We start from the raw sequence: 22,643 nt of genomic DNA on the forward strand, positions 1-22,643 counted from the left end.
GTGTCAACTTGTAATGTTGGAGACATAATGACTATCACACAATGATGCATCTACCCAACAGATACACAACCCAGAGTGCAGGACTTAAAACTTGCACCACTGAAAGAATAGGAAAGGGGAGGGGTAGGATTAGGGTAAGAAGTATACTCTGTTTCCCTGAAAATAAGACCTAGCCAGACAATCAGCTCTAATGCATCTTTTGGAGCAAAAATTATATTATAATTATATTATATTTCATAAGACCCGGTCTTATTTTACTATAAGACCGGGTCTTATATTAATTTTTGCTCCAAAAGATGCATTAGAGCTGATTGTCCAGGTGGTCTTATTTTCAGGGAAACATGGTATCTCACATCTTAGCTCAACCCAACCCTAACTCTTCTTCCAAAGTCCATTTACATCTGGTTTCTCCTTCCTGGACTTTACCTTTCCCACAGGTTCCAGCGGTTTTTATCTGACTATGATGAGCTCTCAGGCTGGATAAAGGAGAAGACTGCTCTGATTAATGCTGATGAACTACCCACAGATGTGGCTGGTGGGGAAGCCCTACTGGACAGGCATCAGCAACATAAGGTAGAGAGAAAAGGCCTTCCCAGCAGGAGGAAAAAGGAGGTGCCAAGAATGCCAGAATGTTTCTTGTTGCATTTTAAGACATCTTGTCTTGTGGCCACAGCATGAAATTGACTCGTATGATGATCGATTTCAATCTGCTGATGAGACTGGTCAAGCCTTGCTGGATGCCAATCATGAAGCCTCTCATGAAGTTCAGCAAAAGGTAATTAGTTTAACAGAATTTGTGAAATTTTGATGCATATTTAGCCTTTGGTTAATCTCATTATGATATGATAATCTCTGAATGGGAAGAGGATAGACATCATACAAACATTTTAGTAATATGAACCCAACTTTCACAGTACTTCCTATTGCTTTAGAGCTATATTGAGTCATTTGAAATTCTCAGATGAGATCAGGTATGTTCAGGGTAGTATGGCTGTAAATGGGATCAAATATATAGTGATGGAAGGAGAACTGATTCTGGGTGCTGAACACACAATGTGATATATAGATGATGTATTATGGAATTGTACACTTGAAACCTATGTAATTTTACTATTGTCACCCTAATAAATTTTAATGTAAAAAAAGAAAGAAACAGAACAAAGATGAAAGAAGAAAGAAAGAAAGAAAGAAAGAAAGAAAGAAAGAAAGAAAGAAAGAAAGAAAGAAAGAAAGAAAGAAAGGAAGGAAGGAAGGAAGGAAGGAAGGAAGAAAGAAATTCTTAGGACATGATGTGTGCTGCTTCCTTACCTCTGAATATTTATTTCATCAACCTAACTTCTACCTAATTTTAAACCTCCATACCACCTTGCCTTGTCACATATGCTGTTTTATCACTTTTCTATGGTCATCTCTAGATTGTGAATTCTGTGAGAACTGTATCTTATTCATATTTGGGTTTCCTAAGGTGCCTAGCACAATGCCTGGCACGTGTACCTTTTCTTCTCTCCTCTATACAATCTTAACTCAAACTGATTCTCCTCTTTCTGTGTTTTTTGAATTCACATTAATTGGGGGAAGTTTCTGAATTCCACTGAATGAAGAATCAGGTTTGCCATCATGCTAATCTTTTGGATCACATGGGCTCACCTCAACACCTTGACCCCGTGAGATATTTTGGTCCAGTCACAGTCATAGGAATTCCTGAGGATGATTAAAATTTGCAGGCTTCTTTGAATTTCATTAGATTTTAAACAAAGCCTCCAATACTGTGTGATGGATCAGTTTGAGATAAAACAGTTTTAATTATCCCAGTACTCTATAGGAACATTATAATATGGATTTTATTATTAACAATTTTCTGCCAAAGGAATAGTAGGATCCTATGTTCTTAAATACCTACCTATTATTCTAGGATTCTGAGAATTTGTGCTGCTTTTTTTGATGGACTTAACATAGCAGTTGTGATAATAAGCAGGAATTTCTTGGGTAGGTGCTTGGGAAAAAACAGGCTTTTTGTGGGTTTAATAATGTCATTTTTCGCTGTGCACCTGAAGGTGAATGATAATGAATGCCAACTATGATTTTATATATATATGTATATATATGTATGTATATACTTACAAGAAGCAGAGTACAGCATTAGGAATAGAGACAGTGGAAATGTAATGGCTGTGTGCGATGTCAGGGGGATGGGGGAGGGGGATTCACACAGTGTGAGGGATATAAATGATAAACGTCTAAGTATTACTTTGTCTTGTGCACCTGAAACTAATAACAAAAAAAATAATGTCATTTTTCTCTTTTCTTGATGGTTCTTGTTAGATTTCAGAATAAAATACAAACTTCTGGGTCTCATAATTTAAGTACTCTATGAAGTTAAAATTCATAAGATGTCCACTTTTTTAAAGTTCTGCACTTTTCCACGGAGCACTTTGTGTACTCTAACAATTATTTGGAGTAATTACTTGCTTGTGTCATTATGTCCTCCCATAAACCTAACTCCCATTCCTCACCCTTTTTATCTGTTTGGCATATATACTTCCCATACTTCTACTCCCTGGCTCTTCCAATAGAATTAATCTTTTCTTGTTTGTTTATACATATTAAATGTGTTGTACCTCTGTCATGGCATTTATCCCATTTTCCTGTACTACAATTATTCACTTAGATGTTAGAACATTAAGAGAAAAGCCCATTTCCTGTTCATCTTTGTATTCTTCAAAAGGCCTTGCATTTATTAGATGCTCAGTCATATAGAATAAGATAAATTAACTAAATATCTTCCTCCTCAATTTTTTTTTCCTTTCCAAAGATGGCAATACTTGACAACAACTGGGATGCCCTGCTGGAACTGTGGGCCAAGCGTCAGCATCAGTATGAGCAGTGCTTGAACTTGCACCTCTTCTACCGTGACAGTGAGCAAGTGGACAGTTGGATGAGTAGACAAGAGGTAAAAGGAGGGGTTGAACAAGGGTCTGGAAACCATTTCTCCACTCTTCATCTACCACCATGACTAATGGGGGCTAATAAACACCCTTAAAACCACTCCTATTGTCCTAAGCTTGTCCCAGGAACTGGAGAGTGAACCACACACAAAGAGAAGAAAATATTGACCCTCTCTATAAAGCTCCTACATTTCCTTATGGAAAAAAACCCTAAATACATAGCAGAGCGGCTTTAACCTTAACTGAACATGAGGAAATATCAAATTGCTAAGGGATCAGGAAGAGAAAATTGTGATGAGTCAGGCACGGTTAACCAGAGATTTCTGGTGAAGGTGAGTGGTCCTCTTGAGGCAGCTTTGAGAGCTCAGAATAGTGCTCAGATCAGTTGGGAGAATTCTATGTGCATGGACCTAGAGACAAAGGCGATAAAGTTGTATGAGAGCATTAGGAATTCTAAAGCTCCTGCTGCATTAGGTTAGTCTCTACTTTCTATACTGCTTTGTGATAATTCCCACCTTGGTCTCCATCTCCCTCACATCCTTCCTTAGTCCTTGTCTCAGAGATACACCAAAGGGAATGTTTCTCACCAATGAGGCACAGCTGATGTGTGTCTTTCTGTCTTCTACAGGACTTCCTGGAAAACAAAGACCTGGGAAACTCCCTGGGGGGTGTAGAAGCACTTCTTCAGAAGCATGATGACTTTGAAGAAGCCTTCACTGCCCAGGAGGAGAAGATCACAGTAAGAAATGGACCCTAGTTTTGGCATTGGCTTCATGCTTGTGTATATCATCTCATTCAACACGTATCCTTAGAATCACTCTTCTATCAGACATAACATGAGGATTATTCTTAAGAGAAAACATCCAGAAAAACAATAATACTCATTTTATCCACATATTTCTTGCTTCCCAAAGCTTATTTTGAATGTTTTCAATATTTCATGCCATTTATATTTTTGATGAAATGCTTGTCTTTTTTCTTCAGTATAAATAGAAACTATTGGATCCACATTTGATATAGAATTATTACTTAAAAATTTGAAATTTATTATTTTTTAAGTTTTCCTCTCTAGTAATATCTCTATTTAGTTTTCTCTATCAATATTTAGGTATCTAAGTAATATCTATTCCCTTTATAAGCATATCTTTCTGCTTCTCATCTAATACTACTACTCTTTTCCTATTAACCTTAAGTTACGAGGTCCCAGTAAAAACGGTCTACTATGTATAAGCAGGTTCAAAAAACTGTAAGAAAAAAATTATGGGTCCAATATATTAAATATCTTTGGCTGTCTTCTAAGATCGTGTTAGTTTAAACTCACACACATGCACACACACCATCACCACTGCAACAACAAAAATAACAATCAAATTCCAAGTCTTCCCTGTTAATCTTCAGTCAATACAGAGCTTAATATGATCCTTTATTAATCCATATGCTTGTTTCATTGCTTCTCATTGGTAAAAGCTAATGGTGTAAAATAATTTTATTGTTTATAAAGTGCTATCATTCATTTTAGATCATTTTCCTATTTCTAATCAATTAAGCCATCTTTAGCTCTAGTAATTTGGGGGTTCATAAATGAATATGAGTAAAAATTTACTTGTACAATTTTTTACTTCTCTCTTCATATAAATATAGATACAAATATAAATACATATGAGAGATTTTACATAGATAGATAGATAGATAGATAGATAGATAGATAGATAGATAGATAAATAGACAGATTAGCCACTGGACATGGCTATTTCAATAGTGTTTCCACTTGAAGATTTAAGAATAGATCAAATGTTCAGCTTGTGGTGACATCATAATTCATTTACTATAACCTAGATTTTGAAAATATTGTGGCATGCTTGGTGTGCTCTGAGTTTTTGGGTTGCCCCAGGTTCAGCACTTGTGCCAAATCTGAATCTACACTAGCCTGGTTGAATACCACTCACTCCACCCTGGTGAATCCATGAAACCCTGTGCCACACATCTTGCACATCACTAGAGGCTTTTTCAGCAGGCAGCTGGTATTGGCCCATGCTGCAGTATTTCTTTGACAACTCTCAGGGGTCTGCAGGCCCCAAGTGGGTGGCAGCTGGTCTAGGTGTTCCCTCAACCTTTTCCTGAGTGAATCTGAATTTGCATTAACCTGGTGGATACCACTCACTCCAACATGGTGACTTTCTGAGACCCTGCCTCCCCTAACTCCTTTACCACCCAAGGCTCTTTTAGCAGCTAAGCCTTACAGGCAGCGAACAGGCAGCAGCAGGCCTCCAGGTGCCCTCAGCCATTTGCTGAGCTGCCTTAAGCCTGGTACTTGTGGTGGCCAGCCTGGGTTTGTAGTGTGGTTTCTCTCACACAGCTTCAGGTCCCGTATAGGCAGCAACAAACTGTGAATTGCTTTGTAGCTCCTACCAGGTAGCCCCAGACTCATCAAGGGGGCAGCTGACCTTGGCCTGCATGAAAGCCCCTGCTAAGAAGCCTGAAAACCAACACACTGGTTGGCCAGTTTTAGACCAAAACTAGCACCATCTGATTCAGCACCACAAGTGGCACACTACAAATGGTGGTCTCCACAAGACCAAATCCTCCAAATCCTGCTGGGGTGTAGTCCCCTCTACAAAATCAACCTCTGCACAGTAGCTTATATGCTATGGACATGAATAATCCTCACAACCAGTCATCCAGAAGTCACCCACTGATATGCCAACACAAATCACGGTTCAACTGTAACACAAGGGCACACAAAACCCACAGAAGGGACACTCCTGGAGCATATGGCTCAGGTGACCATGGAGGCTGTGTCTCTGGCCCCACAGGACACATACTACAAAGGCCACCCTGCCAAGACTGAGACACATAGCAGATCTGTCTAATACATAGAAACAAACACAAAGGGACAGCTAAAGTAAAGAAACAAAGAAACATGTCTCAAATGAAAGAAAAGGAGAATACTTCAGAAAAAGAACTAAATGAAATGGAGGCAAGCAATCTGCCATATACAGACTTCAAATCACAGGTTATAAGAATGCTCAAGGAACATAGTGGAATAGAACATGAACTAAGTGAGAACTTCAACAAAGAGATAGTAAGAATATAAATGGGCATAGAAAGCATAAAAAGGAACCAGCCAAAAATAAAGTATACAATAACTGAAATGAAGAATGCACAAGAAGGAATCGCTAGCAGACTAGATAAGGCAGAGAACTAAATCAGTGATTTGGCAGACAAGGTAACAGAAAAAAACCCAATTGGACCAGCAAAAAGAAAAAAAATAATTAAAAAATAAGAATAGTTTAAGGGACCTATGAGACAACATCAAATGTAACAACACTCACGTCATAGAGGTACCAGAAAAAGAGAGAGAGCATGGGATTCAGAAGCTATTTGAAGAAATATTGATTGAAAACTTTCCTAACCTGGTGAAGGAAATAGATATAAAAGTCCAGGAACCACTGAGGATCCCACACAAGATGAACCAAAAGAGCCTCAAAGAAGACATATAATAATTAAAATACCAAAGGTTAAAGACAAAGAGAGAATCTTAAAAGCAGCAAGAGAAAGTCAGTTAGTTACCTACAAGGCAGCTTCCATAAGACAACAGCTTAGTTCCGGTCAGGTCAAGATGACAGAGTAGGTAAATGCTGTTTTCACCTCCTTTCAGGACCACATTAATTACAACTAAACTACAGAACAACCATCATTGAAAATCACCTGAAGTCTAGCTGAACCAAAACATTACAACTACTGGTATACAAAAGAAACCACGTCAAAACTAGTAAGAGGGGCAGAGACATGAAACAGGCTGGTCCTGCACACATATGTGATCATTAAAAATTGAGAAGGATATCTCAGCTGTGGAGGTTCCCTCCACCAGGGGAGGGGTCCCAGGCCCACACCAGGCTCCCCAGCCCAGGGTTCCAGTGCCAAGGAGGGAAGTCTCCATAACTTCTGGTTGTGAAAAACAGCAGAGATTGTGCCTGGCTGAGTCAGAGGGTGGCTGCAATCCTGGGTGCTCCTATTAAAAGGCCTTCACACAGACTTGCTCACTGATGGACTCACTCGCTCTGAGTTCCAGGACTGGGGCAGTAGCTCAAGAGGCACTAGGGACTTACGGCGAGGAACTGAGTTGTATTGCTTCAGGACAAGGGCTAAAGTGCCAGCTTTCTCCTGGAAGGAGGAGCTGGGGGACTCCACTGTTTCTTTGCTGAACCCTCCCATTTATTGAACCGCTCCTGCATGCAGGAACATGCAGAAACAAGCAGATGCCATATCTGAGTTTCTGTCAAACTATTAATAGCTATCACCTTTCGTCTGCCCCACCCTATTTATTCCCTGAGATCCCCCCCACCCAACTTTTAGGCACAATGAAGCTACTTCCAGTGATTGTTCCAAACAACCTCAGCTCAGACTTTCATAAAATTTCACGAAGGTACTAAAAGCCCAAAGAAGCAGCATTTGACTTCAGCATCTTCCATATCTCTGGCTGAGCAGCCCTAAGCACTAGCGACAACCAGCCTTGGTTCACAGCCTCTTGAGTCACCTCTAAGTCCAGTGTGAGTGGTGGCTCTTGCAGATTGCTTTGTGGCGCATAACAGCAGGCCCAGGGCAAGGTATAGGCTACGGCTAAACTTGGCCTGCAGCCAGTCTGTTCCCAGAAAGCCCCATGACTCCTGATGGCCAGCTTCGGACCAAGCCAAAGAATCACCTAGCTGCCTCCAAGGACAACATACCCAGAAGGGAGACACCAGAGCTCCAATGAAGCAAACACTGCTCAATAAGATCAGCCCTTGCAACACAGTTCATCCACTGTATTTAGAGCCAGTCCTCATAACCAATCAGCCTAAGGGTCTATTTCTCCTATTGACTTGCAAAGAAAAATCAAGGCTCAACTACACAAAACCCACACAAAGGACACACCTGAAGCACCTGGCTATGGTGACCAAAGAGTCTGTATTACTGAGTTCCACAGGACACCAACTACATAAGACCTTTCTACTAAGATCAGGAGGCATAGCAGCTTTACCTAATACATAGACAAAAACACAGCCAAAATAGGGAGACAAAGAAACATATCCCAAATAAAAGAACAGAGCAAAGCTCCAGAAAAAGAACTAAACAAAATGGAGACAAGCAATCTATCAGATGCAGAGTTCCAAACTCTAGTTCTAAGGATGCTCAATGGTCTAGGGAGAACTTTAACAAAAAGATAGGAAACATAAAAATGGAGATAGGAACATAAAAAAGAATGAGTCAGAAATGAAGAATACAATAACTGAAATAAAGATACATTAGAGGGAATCAACAGTAGATTAGAAAAAACAGGATTGAATCAGAGATTTAGAAGATAAGGTAGCAGAGAACAACCAATCAGAACAGCAAAAAGATAAAAGAATCCAACAAAATGAGGGTAATATAAGGGACCTCTGGGACAACATCAAGTGTACCAACATTCGCATCTGCCAGAAGGAGAAGAGAGAGAGCAAAGAATTGAAAATCTATATGAAGAAATAATGACTGAAAACTTCCCTAACCTGGTGAAGGAAATAGATATACAAGCCAAAGAGGCTCCAACCAAGACACATCATAATTAAATTGCCAAAATTTAAAGACAAAAAGAGACTATGAAAAGCAGCAAGAAAAAAGCAGTTAGTTAACTACAAGAGAGTTAACTGCCATAAAACTATCTGATGATTTCTCAATAGAAATTTTGCAGGCCATAAAGGAGTGGTAGGAAATATTCAAAGTGATAAAAAATTAAGACCTGCAACCAAGATGACTCTACCAGCAAAGCTATCATTTAAAGACAAAGGACAGAAAAAGAGCTTCCCAGACATGAAAAAGCAAAAGGAGTTCATCACCATCAAACCTGTGTTACAAGGAATGTTAGAGGGACTTTTTTACGACAATAAATAAAAAAGTAAATAAATATCCAAAATATGCATAATAAAATGGCAACAATTACAGATCTATCAACAATTACTTTAAATGCAAATGGATTAAATTCTCCAATCAAAAGATAGGGTGGCTAAATGGATAAGAAAACAAAATCCTTACATATGCTGCCTTGAGAAACTCACTTTAGACCAAAAGGCACACACAGATAGAAAGTAAAGGGATGAGAAAAAGATATTTCATTAAAATGGAAAAAAAAGCTGAGGTGGCAATACTTATACAAGACAACATAGACTTTAAAATAAAGGCTATAGAAATGCTGTGCTTACCTTCTCTCACAAAATTACAACTAAACTACAAAACAACCATCATTGAGAATCACCTAAAATCTTGCTGAACCAAAGCCCTATAACTAAGGACATGCAGAAAAAGCCACCTCAAGACTGGTTGGAGGTGCAGAGATGCCGAAAGGACTGATACCACACCCACTTGTGACCATTACAGGTCAGGAGGGATATTTTGTCAGTGAAGGTCCTCTCCACCAGCTAGAGGAGCAATAGGTCCCAGCCCCACCCCAGCCCAAGGTTTCAGTGCCGGGGAGAGAAGTCTCCATAATTTCTGGTTTGAAAATAAATGGAGATTGTGACTGAGTGAGACAGAGGGCAGCTGCACTCCAAGCACTCCTCTTAAACGGACCATGCATGGACTTACCCACCAATGAAATCACTAGCTCTGAACTCCAGCACTGGGGAAGCAGCTGTAAAAGTAGCAGAGACATATGGGGGGTGGGGTAACTGAGTTGTCTGAGATATTTAGGATGGGGGTTAGAGAGGCAGCTTTCTCCTGGACAGAGGAACTGGTGAAGGCCATTGTTTCTTTGTTGATCCTTCCACATTCTCGGCATGCGGACACAGGTGACTGCCATATCTGAGTCTCTACCATTTGTTCACCACACCCTGGCAATTCGAGACCCCACCCCACCCAACTTTCTGACACACCCAAGCCACTTCCATTGGCTTTTTCATACAAATTGCCAGACTTAGCTCATGCTGCAGACTCTCCTAGGGTCTCTCAAAGGGTGGCAGAACCCAGACAAGCAGCATCTGGCTTGAGCATGTCCTGTACCTCTGGCTGAACAGCCCTAAGCATGGCACTAGTGGCAACCGGCCTTGGTCTCTCAAGGTGTTTCCAAGCACAGCACGGGTGGCAGCCATCTGCGAATTTCTTTGTGGCTCCTGGCCGGTGACCCCCGGGTTGGGCACAGGCTCGGGCTGAACTTAACCTACAGTGGATCCCCTCCAACATAGTCCTGGGGCTGGAGCCCCCATTGGTCAGCTTCAAAATTAGCTGGAACATCACCCAGCCACTCCAAGAATGACACACCCAAGGAGTGCATTAGACAGGCACCAGAGTCCTGCTGAGGCAGATCCTGCTCTGTAGGGTCAGCCCCTGACAACAACTGTTCCACTGTAGTCAAGGCCAGTCCTCCCAACCAGTGAGCCCAAGGGTCTATCCCTCCCATTGATGTGCATTTATCTTCAAGGCTCAACTACAAGAGGAGGGCACACACAGTCCACATAAGGGACACACCTGGAGTGCATGGCTTAGGAGACCAGAAAGACTGTGTCACTGAACCCCACAGCACACCTACTAGATAAGGCCACTCTACTAAGACCAGAAGACATAGCAGCTCTACCTCATACATAGAAATAAACACAGGGAGGCTGCCAAAATGGGGAGACAAAGAAACATGTCCAAATAAAAGAACAGAACAAAGCTCCAGAAAAAGAGCTCAACAAAATGGAGACAAGCAATCTATCAGACACAGAGTTCCAAACATTGGTTATAAGGATGCTTACTGATCTCAGGGAGAACTTGAATAAAGAAATAAGAAACATAAAAATGGAGATAGAAATCATGAAAAAGAACCTGTCAGAAATAAAGAATACAACAATGGAAATGAAGAATATATTACAGGGAATCAACAGTAAATTAGATGAAGCAGAGGATCAGACCAGTGAGGTAGAAGATAAGGTAGCAGAAATCATCCAACCAGAACAGCAAAAAGAAAAAAGAATCCAAAAAATTGAGGCGAGTTTAAGGGGTCTTAGGGACAACATCAAGTGTACCAGCATTCATATAATAGTGGTACCAGAAGGAGAAGAGGGAGAGCAAAAAATTGAAAACTATTTGAAGAAATAATGACAGAAAACTTACCTAACCTTGTGAAGGAAATAGATATACAAGCTCAGGTAGCACAGAAAGTCCCTAACAAGATGAACCCAAAGAGGCACACACCGAGACACGTCATAATTCAAATGCCAAAGGTTAAAGACAAAGAGAATCTTAAAAGCAGCAAGAGAAAAGCAATTAGTTACCTACAAGTGATAAGACTGGCAGCTTATTTCGCAACAGAAATTTTGCAGGCCAGAAGGGATTGGCAGGCAATATGCAAAGTGATGAAAAGTGAAGACCTACAACCAAGATTACTCTACCCAACAAAGCTATCAATCAGAATTAAAGAGCAGATAAAGAGCTTCCCAGAAAAGAAAAGTCCAAAGGAGTTTATCACCACCAAATCAATATTACAAGGATCTTAGGGGGACCCTTAGGGGGATTTAAAATGGGGGGGGTTAGGGGTGAGTGAAAGGAGGAAGGGATTGAGAAGTGTAAATTGTTGTTACACAGTAGTCATGGGGATGTACAGCATAGCACAAGAAATATAGTCAATAATATTTTAATAACTATGTATGGTGCCAGACAGGTATTAGCTCTATCAGGGTGATAGATGAGAATGGGGTTGGGGACAGGGTGAAAAAGGTGAAGGCATTAAGAAATACAAATTGGTAGTTACAAAATAGTCATGGGGATGTAAAGTATAGGAAATATAATCAATACTATGTTAATAACTGTATAGTGCCAGGTTGTGCTAGTTAGGAGGATCACTGCTTTGATTGTATGAATGTCTCGCCACTATGATATGCACTTGAAACTAATATAAAATAATATTGAATGCCAACTGTAGTTGAAAAAGTGGGGAAGATCAATTATATTGTAATAGCATGGCACAGTGTCAGATGGTTGCTGGACTTATTGTGGTGATCACTTCTTTAGTATAGGGAACAAAATCAATAATGTGGTAATAACACTGTACAGGACTAAGTGGGTACTGCTGAATAACTATGATGTCCATCTGAAACTAATATAATATTGTATGAAGTCCGACAATTAAGTTCACGAACTCATACTAGACAAATTGCTACATACCTCATTGCTGAATATCACTATGGGAAGCTATGCATTAATACCAGTGCCTAGTGTACCCTTCAAAGCAATTTTGGAATTCATTTTCTGGAATGGCCATCTGAACTGTTGTCGCATTACCCTTGATGTCCTGAATGCCATCAAAATGTCTTCCTTTCAATATTTCCTTTATCTTCAGGTAAAGAAAGAAGTCATTGCAAGCCATATCAAGTAAATAGGGAGGGTATCTAATACAATTATTTGTCTACTGGCTAAAAATTTCCTCACAGACAGTGCCATGTGAGCTTGTGCATTGTCGGGATACAAGAGACATGAATTGTTGGCAAGAAGTTCAGGTCATCTAAATTTTTCATGCAGCCTTTTCAGCACTTCCAAATAGTAAACTTGGTTCACTATTTGTCCAATTGGTACAAATTCATAATGAATAATCCCTCTGATATCAAAAAAGGTTAGCAACATCGTTGCAACAAGTTCTCGAACTTAATTATCAGACCTTCATATGCTTTATTTTAATAAAACAAATCTTTAAAATAACCAAAACTAAATATATAAATGAATAAACAAAAAGAACTGAAAAAAATAAAACAAAGGCTATAACAAGACACAAAGAAGGACCCAGTGATCATATCTCAGTATTCATCTGAAGAAACCCAAAACATCAATTCAAGGGGATGAGTGCATCCATATGCTCATTGCAGCATTACTTATAATGGCCAGATGTAGAGGCAGCCTGAGTGTCATCAATGGATAAATGGTTAAAGAGTAGGTGGTACATATGTACAATGAAATATTGCTTGGCCATGGATGGAAATGTGTTCTTGCCATCTGGGGTAGCATGGATGGACCTAGAGGGTATTGTGCTGAGTGGAGTATGTTAGACAGAGAAAGACAGATGCAATATGATTCCATTTATATGTGGAATCTAAAGAACAAAATAAACAAACAAAACAGAAACCAGCTTGTAGATATGAAGAACATTTTGATGCTTGCCAGATGGAAGGGGGGATGGAGGTTAGTGAAAAGGGGGAAGGGATTAAGAAATACAAATTGGTACTTACAAAATAGTCATGGGAATGTAAGGTAAAGCATAGAGAATACAGTCAATAATACGGTAATACGTATGCATAGTGCCAGGTGGGTACTAGACTAGTCAGGGGGATCACTTCTTAAATTATATAAATGTCTAACCACTATGCTATATATCTGAAATTAATATAAAATTATATTGAACATCAAAATAAATAAAGTATAAAAAGAGCTAACAAGAACAGTAATAAAACAAAAAAATAGTTAAATATTCAAAAGAAAGAAAGAAAGAAAGAAAGAAAGAAAGAAAGAAAGAAAGAAAGAAAGAAAGAAAGAAAGAAAGAAAGAAAGAAAGACTGTCAGCACATTTCTCATCAGAAACCTTGCAGACTAGGATTGGCATAAAATATTTAAAGTAATGAAAGCAGAGTATTCTACCCAGCAAAGGTATAATTTAAAATGGAAAAAGAGATAAATAGCTTCCCAGAAAGAAAAAGCTAATGAAATTTATCATCGCCAAACAGTATTACAAGAAATGTTAAAAGGACTTCTTTATTAAGAAGAAGAGGTCAAAAATATAAATAATAAAATAGCAATAAATATATATCTATCAACAATTACTTTAAATCTAATAAAAAAATATAGTGGCTGAATGAATAAGAAAACAAGACCCATACATGTGCAGCCTATAAGAGACCCACTTCTTGTCAAACGATACACACAGTGAAAGTACATTTCATGAAAGTACATTTCATGAAAAAAACATTTCATGAAAATGGAAACAAACAAAAAGTTAGGGTAGCGAAACATATTAGAGAAAATTGACTTTAAACTAAAGCCTATAATAAGAAACAAAGAAGGACATTGCATAATGATAAAGGGAAAAATCCAACAAGAGGATATAACCCTTGTAAATGTTTATGCACCCAACATAGGAGCACCTGAATATATAAAGCAAATATTGACCAATATAAAGGGAGAGCTCGACAGTAATACAAGTTCTCACAATTAAGTTTGAGAACTTGTTGCAATGATGTTGCTAATCTTTTTTGATATCAGAGGGATTATTCATTATGAATTTGTACCAACTGGACAAGCAGTCAACCAAGTTTACTATTTGGAAGTGCTGAAAAGGCTGCGAGAAAAAGTTAGATGACCGGAACTGTTTGCCAACAATTGACAATGCACAAGCTCACATGGCACTGTCTGTGAGGGAATATTTAGCTAGTAAACAAATAAATGTAGTGGGACACCCTCCCTACTCACCTGATCTGACCCCCGCTGATTTCTTTCTTTATCCAAAGATAAAGGAAATATTGAAAGGAGGACATTTTGATGACATTCAAGATATTAAGGGCAATACAACAACATCTTTGATGGTCATTCTGGAAAGAGTTCCAAAATTGCTTTGAAGGATGGACTAGGTTCTGGCATCATTGCATAGCTTCCCAAGAGGAGTACTTCAAAGGTGACCATAGTGATATGTAGCAGTTTTTCTAGGATGAGTTTGTGAACTTAATTGTCTGACTTTATACAATCATAGTTGGGGACTTTAACACCCCACTGACACCAATGGACAGATCTTCCAGACAGAAAAACAACAATGAAACAGCCTTAAATGATACACTAGATCAGATGAATTTAATTGATATTTTTAAAGCATTTTACCCCAAAGCAGCAGAAGCATACATTCCCCAAAGCATACATTCTTTTCAAGTGCGCACGAAATATTTTCCAAGCTAGACCACATGATAGACCACAAAACAAGTTTCAATAAATTTAAGAAGACTGAAATAATATCAAGCATTTACTTAGACCACAATGGAATGAAACTAAAAATCAATTACAAGAAGGAAAACAAAACACCACAAAAACATAGAGGCTAAATAACATGCTACTGAACAGTGAATGGGTTAACAATGAGATCAAAGAGAAAAATCCAAAAATATCTTGAGACAAATGAAAACAAAAACACAATGACCCAAAAATCTATGGGTCATGGCCAAAGCAGTTCTAAGGGGAAAATTCATACCAATAGAGGCTTACTTACAGGAAAAAAACGTCAAATAAACCTTATATTTAAAGGAATAATAAATAAATAGATAAATAAATACCCAAAATGAATAGAAGAAAGGAAATAATAAATATCAGAGTGGAAATAAATAAAATGGAGCCTGAAAAAGTACAAAAGATCAACAAATCAAGAGCTGATTCTTTGAAAAGATAAGCACAATTGATAAACTTTTAACCAGAGCTATTAAGAAAAAAGAAAGAGGACCCAAATAAAATCAGAAATGAAAGAGAAGTGACCACTGACACTGCAAGAATACAAAGGATTATAAGAAAATATTATGAACAATTATATATTAGTAAATTGAGCAATCTGGAATAAATAAATTGCTGGAAAAATACAATTTTCCAAGACTGAATCAAGAAAAAACAGAAAATCTAAACAGACCAACTGCTACAATGAAATTGTATCAGTAATCAAAAAAATTCCAACAAACAAAATTCCTGGATCAGATGGCTTCACAGGAAATTTTACCAAACATTCAAAGAAGAATTAACACCTATCCTTCTCAAACTATTCCAAAAAATTCAATAAAAGGGAAAAATTCAAGGGAAGTTTCCCAAGTTCTTTGTATGAGGCCAGCTTTTCCCCAATAACAAAACCAGACAGACATTACAAAAAACTAAGATTATAGGGCATTTCTCTGATGAACACAAATGCAAAAATCCTCAACAAAATATTAGGAAACTGGATTTAGCAATACATTTAAAAAAATCATACACTGAAATCAGGTGGAATTTACTTCTGGTATACAAAGTTGGTTCAATATCCACAAAGCAATTAACATGATACACTACATAAAAAATTGGACAGATACATGCAAAAATCATTTGGTCTTATCAATAGATGCAGTAAAATTGTTTGACAAAATCCACCAGCCATTTATGATAAAAACTCTCAGTGAAGTGGAATACAGGGAACATATCTCAACATAATAAACACCATATATGACAAACTCTCAGCTAACATCATATTCAACAGTGAAAAGCTAAAAGCACTTTCCTTCCCCCCTTACATTCTGGTAACCACTAAACTATTGTCTGTGTCTATAAGTTTTTGTTTCTTCATTTGTTTGTCTTGCTCTTTTGTTGTTTACAGTGGTAGATGAAGTTAAAGGATATCAAATATATGGTGATGGAAAGAGAACTGACTCTGGGTGGTGAATGCACAATGTGGTATATATAGATGATGTATTACAGAATTGTATACCTGAAATCTATGTAACTTTGCCAACAATTGTCACCCCAATAAACTTTAATTAAAAAAAATAAAATAAATAAACGCACTTTCCTTAAAATCAGGAACTACTTGTCACCCCAATAAACTTTAATTAAAAAAAAAATTCAGGAACAAGGCAAGAATGTTCTCTTTCACCACTTTTATTCAACATAATATTGGAAGTCCTAGCCACAGCAGGCAAGAAAAAAATAAATAAAAAGCATCCAAATTGGAAAAGAAGAAGTAAGACTGTTATTATTTGCACATGATACTATATAGAAAGAGCCCTAAAGATTTCACACACAAAAAACTATTAGAATTGATAAATAAATTCAGTAAATTAGCAGAATACAACATTAGTATTCTGAAATCAGTTGTGTTCTTATACACCAATGATGAGTTATCAGAGAACAAAAATAAGAAAGTAATCCCATTTACAATTGCATTAAAAATAAATAAATAAATAAAATACCCTGGAATAAAGTTAACCAAAGAGATAAGAGTCTGGTACCTGAAAAAATGTAAGACATTGAAGAAAGAAATTGAAGAAGATACAAGTCAGTAAAAGCATATACAGTGATCATGCATAAGAAGAATTAACACCATTAAAATGTTCATAATACTCAAGGCAATTTGTGGATTCAATGCAATCCTTATCAAAATATCAATGGCATTTTTCATAGAACTAGAACAACTAATCCTAAAATTTATATGGAGCCAAAAAAGTCCTGAATAGCCACAGCAATCTTGAGAAAGAAAAACAATATTGGAGATATCATAATACCTGACATCAAACTATACTACAAGTCTATAGTAATCAAAGCAGCATGGTACTAGCATAAAAAAACAGATACATAGATCAATGGAACAAAATAGAGAGGACAGAAATAAACCCACAACTATACTGTTATTTAATCAATAACAAAGAATACAATAATATACAGTGGGATTAAGACAGTCAATTCAGTATATGGTGTAGGGAAACTTGGACAGATACATGCAAAAAAAAAATGAAACTAGACCACTCACTTACACTATATACAAGACTAAGCTCAAAATGGAATGAAGACCTAATTGTAAGTCCCCAAACCATGAAACTCCTAAAAAAAAAACATAGGAAGTAAACTGTCTGACATTGCTCTTAGTAATATTTTTATTTTTCATTTAAAGTTTATTGGGGTGACAATTGTTAGAAAGTTATATAGATTTCAGGTGTACAATTCTGTATTACATCATCTATATATCACATTGTGTGTTCACCACCCAGAGTCACTTCTCCTTACATCACCAAATATTTGATCCCCTTTACCCTCATCTACCATCCCCTCTTCCCTTACCCTCTGGCAACCACTAAACTATTGTCTGTGTCTATGAGGTTTTGTTTCTCATTTGTTTGTCTTCTTCTTTTGGTGTTTTTGGTTTATATACCACATATCGGTGAAATAATATGGTTCTCTGCTTTTTCTGTCTGACTTATTTCGCTTAGCATAATAATCTCATGATCCATCCATGTTGTCACAAATTTCACCTTTTCTTACCACTGAATAGTATTCCATTGTGTATATATACCACAACTTCTTTATCCATTCATCTATCGAAGAACATTTTGGTTCTTTCCATGTCTTGGCCACCGTAAATAAAGCTGCAATGAACATCGGAGCACACGTGTCTTTATGTATAAGTGTTTTCAGATTTTTTGGGTAGATACCCAGGAGAGGGATTGCTGGGTCATATGATAATTCTATTCTTAATTTTTTGAGTAACCTCCACACTGCCTTCCATAGTGGCTGCACCAGTCTGCATTCCCACCAACAGTGTATGAATGTTCCTTTTTCTCCACGGCCTCTCCAACACTTGTTACTATTTGTCTTGTTGATGACAGCCATTCTAACTGGGTTGAGGTGATATCTCATTGTGGTTTTTATTTACATTTCTCTGATGATTAGTGATGTTGAGCATTTTTTCATATGTCTATTTGCCATTTGTATGTCCTCTTTGGAGAAATGTCTCTTCAGGTCCTCTGCCCATTTTTCAATTGGGTTGTTTGGTTTTATGTTGTTGAGTTGCATGAGTTCCTTGTATATTTTGGATATTAGCCCCTTATCGGAGGCACTGGTTGCAAAAATCTCCCATTCAGTTGAGTGCCTCTTTATTTTGTCGATGGTTTCTTTTGCTGTGCCGAAGCTTTAAGTTTGATATAGTCCCATTCATTTATTTTAGCTTTTACTTCCCTTGCCTTTGGAGTCAAATTCATAAAATGCTCTTTGAACCCAACATCCATAAGTTTAGTACCTATGTTTTCTTCTATGAAGTTTATTGTTCCAGAACTTATGCTTAAATCTTTGATCCATTTTGAATTAACTTTGGTCCAGTTTCATTTTTTGCATGTGGCTTTCCAATTCTGCCAGCACCATTTATTGAAGAGGCTGTCTTTTCTCCATTGTATGTTTTTTGCTTTGTCAAAAATTTTCTGTCCATATTTATGTGGGTTTATTTCTGGGTTCTCAATTCTATTCCATTGCCCTACATGTTTGTTTTTCTGCCAATACCATGCTGTTTTGATTATTGTTGCCCTGCAGTACAAGCTGAAGTCAGAGAGTGTGATACTTCCAGCAGTGTTCTTTTCTCTTAAGATTGTTTTGGGTATTCAGGGTCTTTTGTGGTTCCAAACAAACCTGATGATTTTTTGTTCTGTTTCTTTGAAAAATGCCATTGGGATTTTGATGGGGATTGCATTAAATCTGTATATTGCTTTGGGTAATATGGCCATTTTAACTATGTTGATTCTTCCAATCCATGAGCATGGAATATTTTTCCATTTCTTTGTGTTTTCTTCAATTTCTTTTTAAAATGTCTTGTAGTTTTCAGCATATAGGTCTTTCACATCCTTGGTTAAGTTTATTCTTAGGTATTTTATTTTTTTAACTGCAATTGCAAAAGGAATTGTTTTTATTTGTATTTCTTTTTCTGAGATTTCATTGTTAGTATATAGGAATGCAATGGACTTTTGTACGATTTTGTAGCCGGCCACATTACTGTATTCGTTGATTGTTTCTAATAGCTTTTTGGTGGAGTCTTTAGGGTTTTCTATATATAGCATCATGTCATCTGCAAAGAGTGACAATTTAATTTCTTCATTCCCAATTTGGATGCCTTTTATGTCTTTCTCTTGCCTGATTGCTCTGGCAAGGACTTCCAACACTATGTTGAAAAGCAGAGGTGATAGGGGACAGCCCTGTCGTGTTCCTGAACGTAGAGCAAAGGGCTCCAGTTTTTCACTGTTAATTATGAGATTAGCTAGGGTTTGTCATATATGGCGTTTATTATATTAAGGTATTTTCCTTCTATACCTATTTTATTAAGTGTTTTAATCATAAATGGATGTTGTATTTTGTCAAATGCTTTTTCTGCATCAATTGATATAATCATCTGATATCTGTCCTTTATTTTGTTTATGTGATGTCTCACATTGATGGATTTGTGGATGTTGAACCATCTTTGGGCCCCTGGGACGAACCCCACTTGGTCATGATGAATAATCTTTTTAATGCATTGTTGCATTCGATTTCTTAGAATTTTGTTTGGGATTTTTGCATCTGTATTTATGAGAGATATTGGTCTGTAGTTTTATTTTTTTGTGTTGTCCTTGCTAGGTTTTGGTATCAGGGTAATGATGGCCTCACAAAATGAGTTAGGGAGTACTGTCTCTTCTTCAATTTTTTGGAAGAGTTTGAGCAAGATTGGCATTAGATCCTCTTTGAAGGTTTGGTAGAATTTACTAGTGAAGGCATCTGGTCCCGGACATTTGCTTTTGGGAAGGTTTTGGATGACTGATTCAATTTCGTTACTGGTGATCGGTCTCTTTAGATTTTCCAGTTCTTCTTGGTTCAGCCTAGGAAGGCTGTATGTTTCTAAGAACTTGTCATTTCTTCTAGGTTATTGAATTTGGTGGCATATGGTCCTTCATCGTATTCTTGGAGATCCTTTGTATTTCTATAGCATCCGTGATAACTTCCCCTCTTTCATTTCTGATTTTGTTTATTAGTGTTTTTTCTCTTTTTATCGTAGAGAGTCTAGCCAAGGGTTTGTCAATTTTGTTAATCTTTTCAAAGAACCAGGTCTTTGTCACATTAATTTTTTCTATTGTCTTTTTGTTCTCTATTTCATTTAGTTCTGCTCTGATTTTTATTATTTCCTTTCTTCTGCTTACTTCGGGTTTCATTTGTTCTTCTTTTTCTAGTTCTTTAAGGTGTAATGTGAGGTTATTTAGTTGGGATTTTTCTTGTGTCTTGAGATAGGCCTGTAATGATATAAATTTTCCTCTTAAAACTGCTTTCGCTGCATCCCAAAAATTTTGGCAGGATGTGTTTTCATTGTCATTTGTTTCTATGTATCTTTTGATCTCTCCTCTAATTTCTTCTTTGACCCAGTCGTTCTTTAAAAGCATGTTGTTTAGTCGCCATATCTTTGTGGTTTTCCTGCTTTAATTTTGCAATTTATATTCAATTTCAAAGCCTTGTGATCAGAGAATATGCTTGGTACGATTTCAATCTTCTTAAATTTGCCGAGGCTTGTTTTATGTCCCAATATATGGTCTATCTTTGAGAATGTTCCATGTACACTAGAAAAATATGTATAGTCTGATGTTTTAGGATGAAGTGCTCTATAAATATCAATTATGTCCATTTTATCTAATGTATCATTTAGGGCTGCTATTTCTTTATTTATTTTCTGTTTGGATGATCTACCTGTAGCTGTCAATGATGTATTTAGGTCCCCTAAAATAATTGTGTTTTGGTCAATTTCTCCCTTTAGTTCTGTTAGTAGTTGCTTGGTATATTTTGGTGCTCCCTGATTGGGGGCATAAATCTTGAGGACTGTCGTCTTCTTGTTTTATAATACCCTTTACCATTATGAAATGTCCATCTTTGTCTCTTGTTATCTTTTTCACCCTGAAGTCTGTTTCATCTGATATTATTATGGCTACACCTGATTTTCTCTGGGTACCATTTGCTTGGAGTTTCAATTTCCATCCTTTCACGTTGAGTCTATGCTTGTCCTTGTAGCTGAGATGTGTCTTTTGGAGACAGCATATGGTTGGGTTTAGTTTTTTGATCCAATCTGCTACTCTGTGCCTTTTTATTTTTGCGTTCAGTCCATTTACATTTAGGGTGATTACTTTTATGTGTGGCTTTCCTATCATTCAATCTTTAGTTTTCTGATAAGACTGTGTCTCCGTTGTTTCTTTGCCTTGTTGTTGTCTGTTATTTCTGTGTGGTGATATTCTATGATGTTTCCCTCTGTTTCTTCTTTTTTATAGTATATATCTCAATTCTGGATTTTTTTTTCGTGGTTACCATTAAGTTTATGTAAAAGAAAGTTTTAAATTTAGAGTATTTCATTTTCTTCAGCATGCCTACTTTCTCCATTCCGATATTCTGGTTCAGGTCTTTACTCTCCCCCTTTTTATGTTTTGGTTGCCACAAATTGTCCCTGTTGATTGTGTTCAAATAGGCTCCTTTAGTATTTCTTGTAGTGCAGGTTAGAAAATTCCTTCAGCTTCTATATATCTGGAAAGATCTTTATTCCTCCTTCATATCTAAAGTGTTTCTTTGCTGGATATATTATTTTGGCTCATAATTTCTCTCTTTCAATAGTTTGAATATTTGCTTCCACTCCATCTTGGCTTGTAGAGATTCAGCTGAAAAATCTGATGATATTCTAATGGGCTGGCTTTCCTTTGTAGGTTTCCATCTTCTTTTCCCTGGTTGCCTTGAGGATTCTTTCTTTGTCATTGATTTTTGACAGCTTCAATACAATATGCCTTTGAGAAGGCCTGTTGGGGTTGAGGTAATTAGGTGTTCTATTTGCTTCTTGGATTTGAGGATCCAGTTCTGTCCACAAGTTTGGGAAGTTCTCATCAACTATTTGTTTGAATATACTCTCTGTTCCCTTCTCTCTTTCTTCTCCTTCTGGAATGCCCATTATTTTAATATTGCTCTTTCTGATGGAGTCAGAAAGTTCTTATAGAGTTCTTTAATTTCTTTTAAGTCTCAAGTCTCCTTCTTCTTCCATCCTTGTCATTTCCAAGTTTCTATCTTCGATGTCACTGATTCTTTCCTCCATCTTGTCAACTCTGCTTCCTAAGCTGGTTATTTCATTCTTAATTTCTTCCTTTGAGTCCTTAATCTCCAGAAATTCTATTTGGCTCTTTTTTAAAATTTCAATCT

The 22,643-nt window shown here is 37.2% G+C and overlaps 1 protein-coding gene across 1 annotated transcript in view; it reads left to right on the top strand.

Annotated features, from left to right (window-relative positions):
- The window catches only part of SPTA1 (spectrin alpha, erythrocytic 1), a 115,065-nt gene that overhangs the window by 14,575 nt on the left and 77,847 nt on the right, over window positions 1-22,643 (top strand). Inside the window, exons 9-12 of the mRNA XM_033093192.1 lie at window positions 438-573; window positions 674-775; window positions 2,813-2,950; window positions 3,574-3,684. Coding sequence (XP_032949083.1) covers window positions 438-573; window positions 674-775; window positions 2,813-2,950; window positions 3,574-3,684 — 487 coding nt within the window. The remainder of the gene's footprint in view (window positions 1-437; window positions 574-673; window positions 776-2,812; window positions 2,951-3,573; window positions 3,685-22,643) is intronic.

Source organism: Rhinolophus ferrumequinum, chromosome 22 (assembly GCF_004115265.2).
Source record: "Rhinolophus ferrumequinum isolate MPI-CBG mRhiFer1 chromosome 22, mRhiFer1_v1.p, whole genome shotgun sequence".
In the NCBI taxonomy this organism is placed as follows: Eukaryota; Metazoa; Chordata; class Mammalia; order Chiroptera; family Rhinolophidae; genus Rhinolophus; species Rhinolophus ferrumequinum.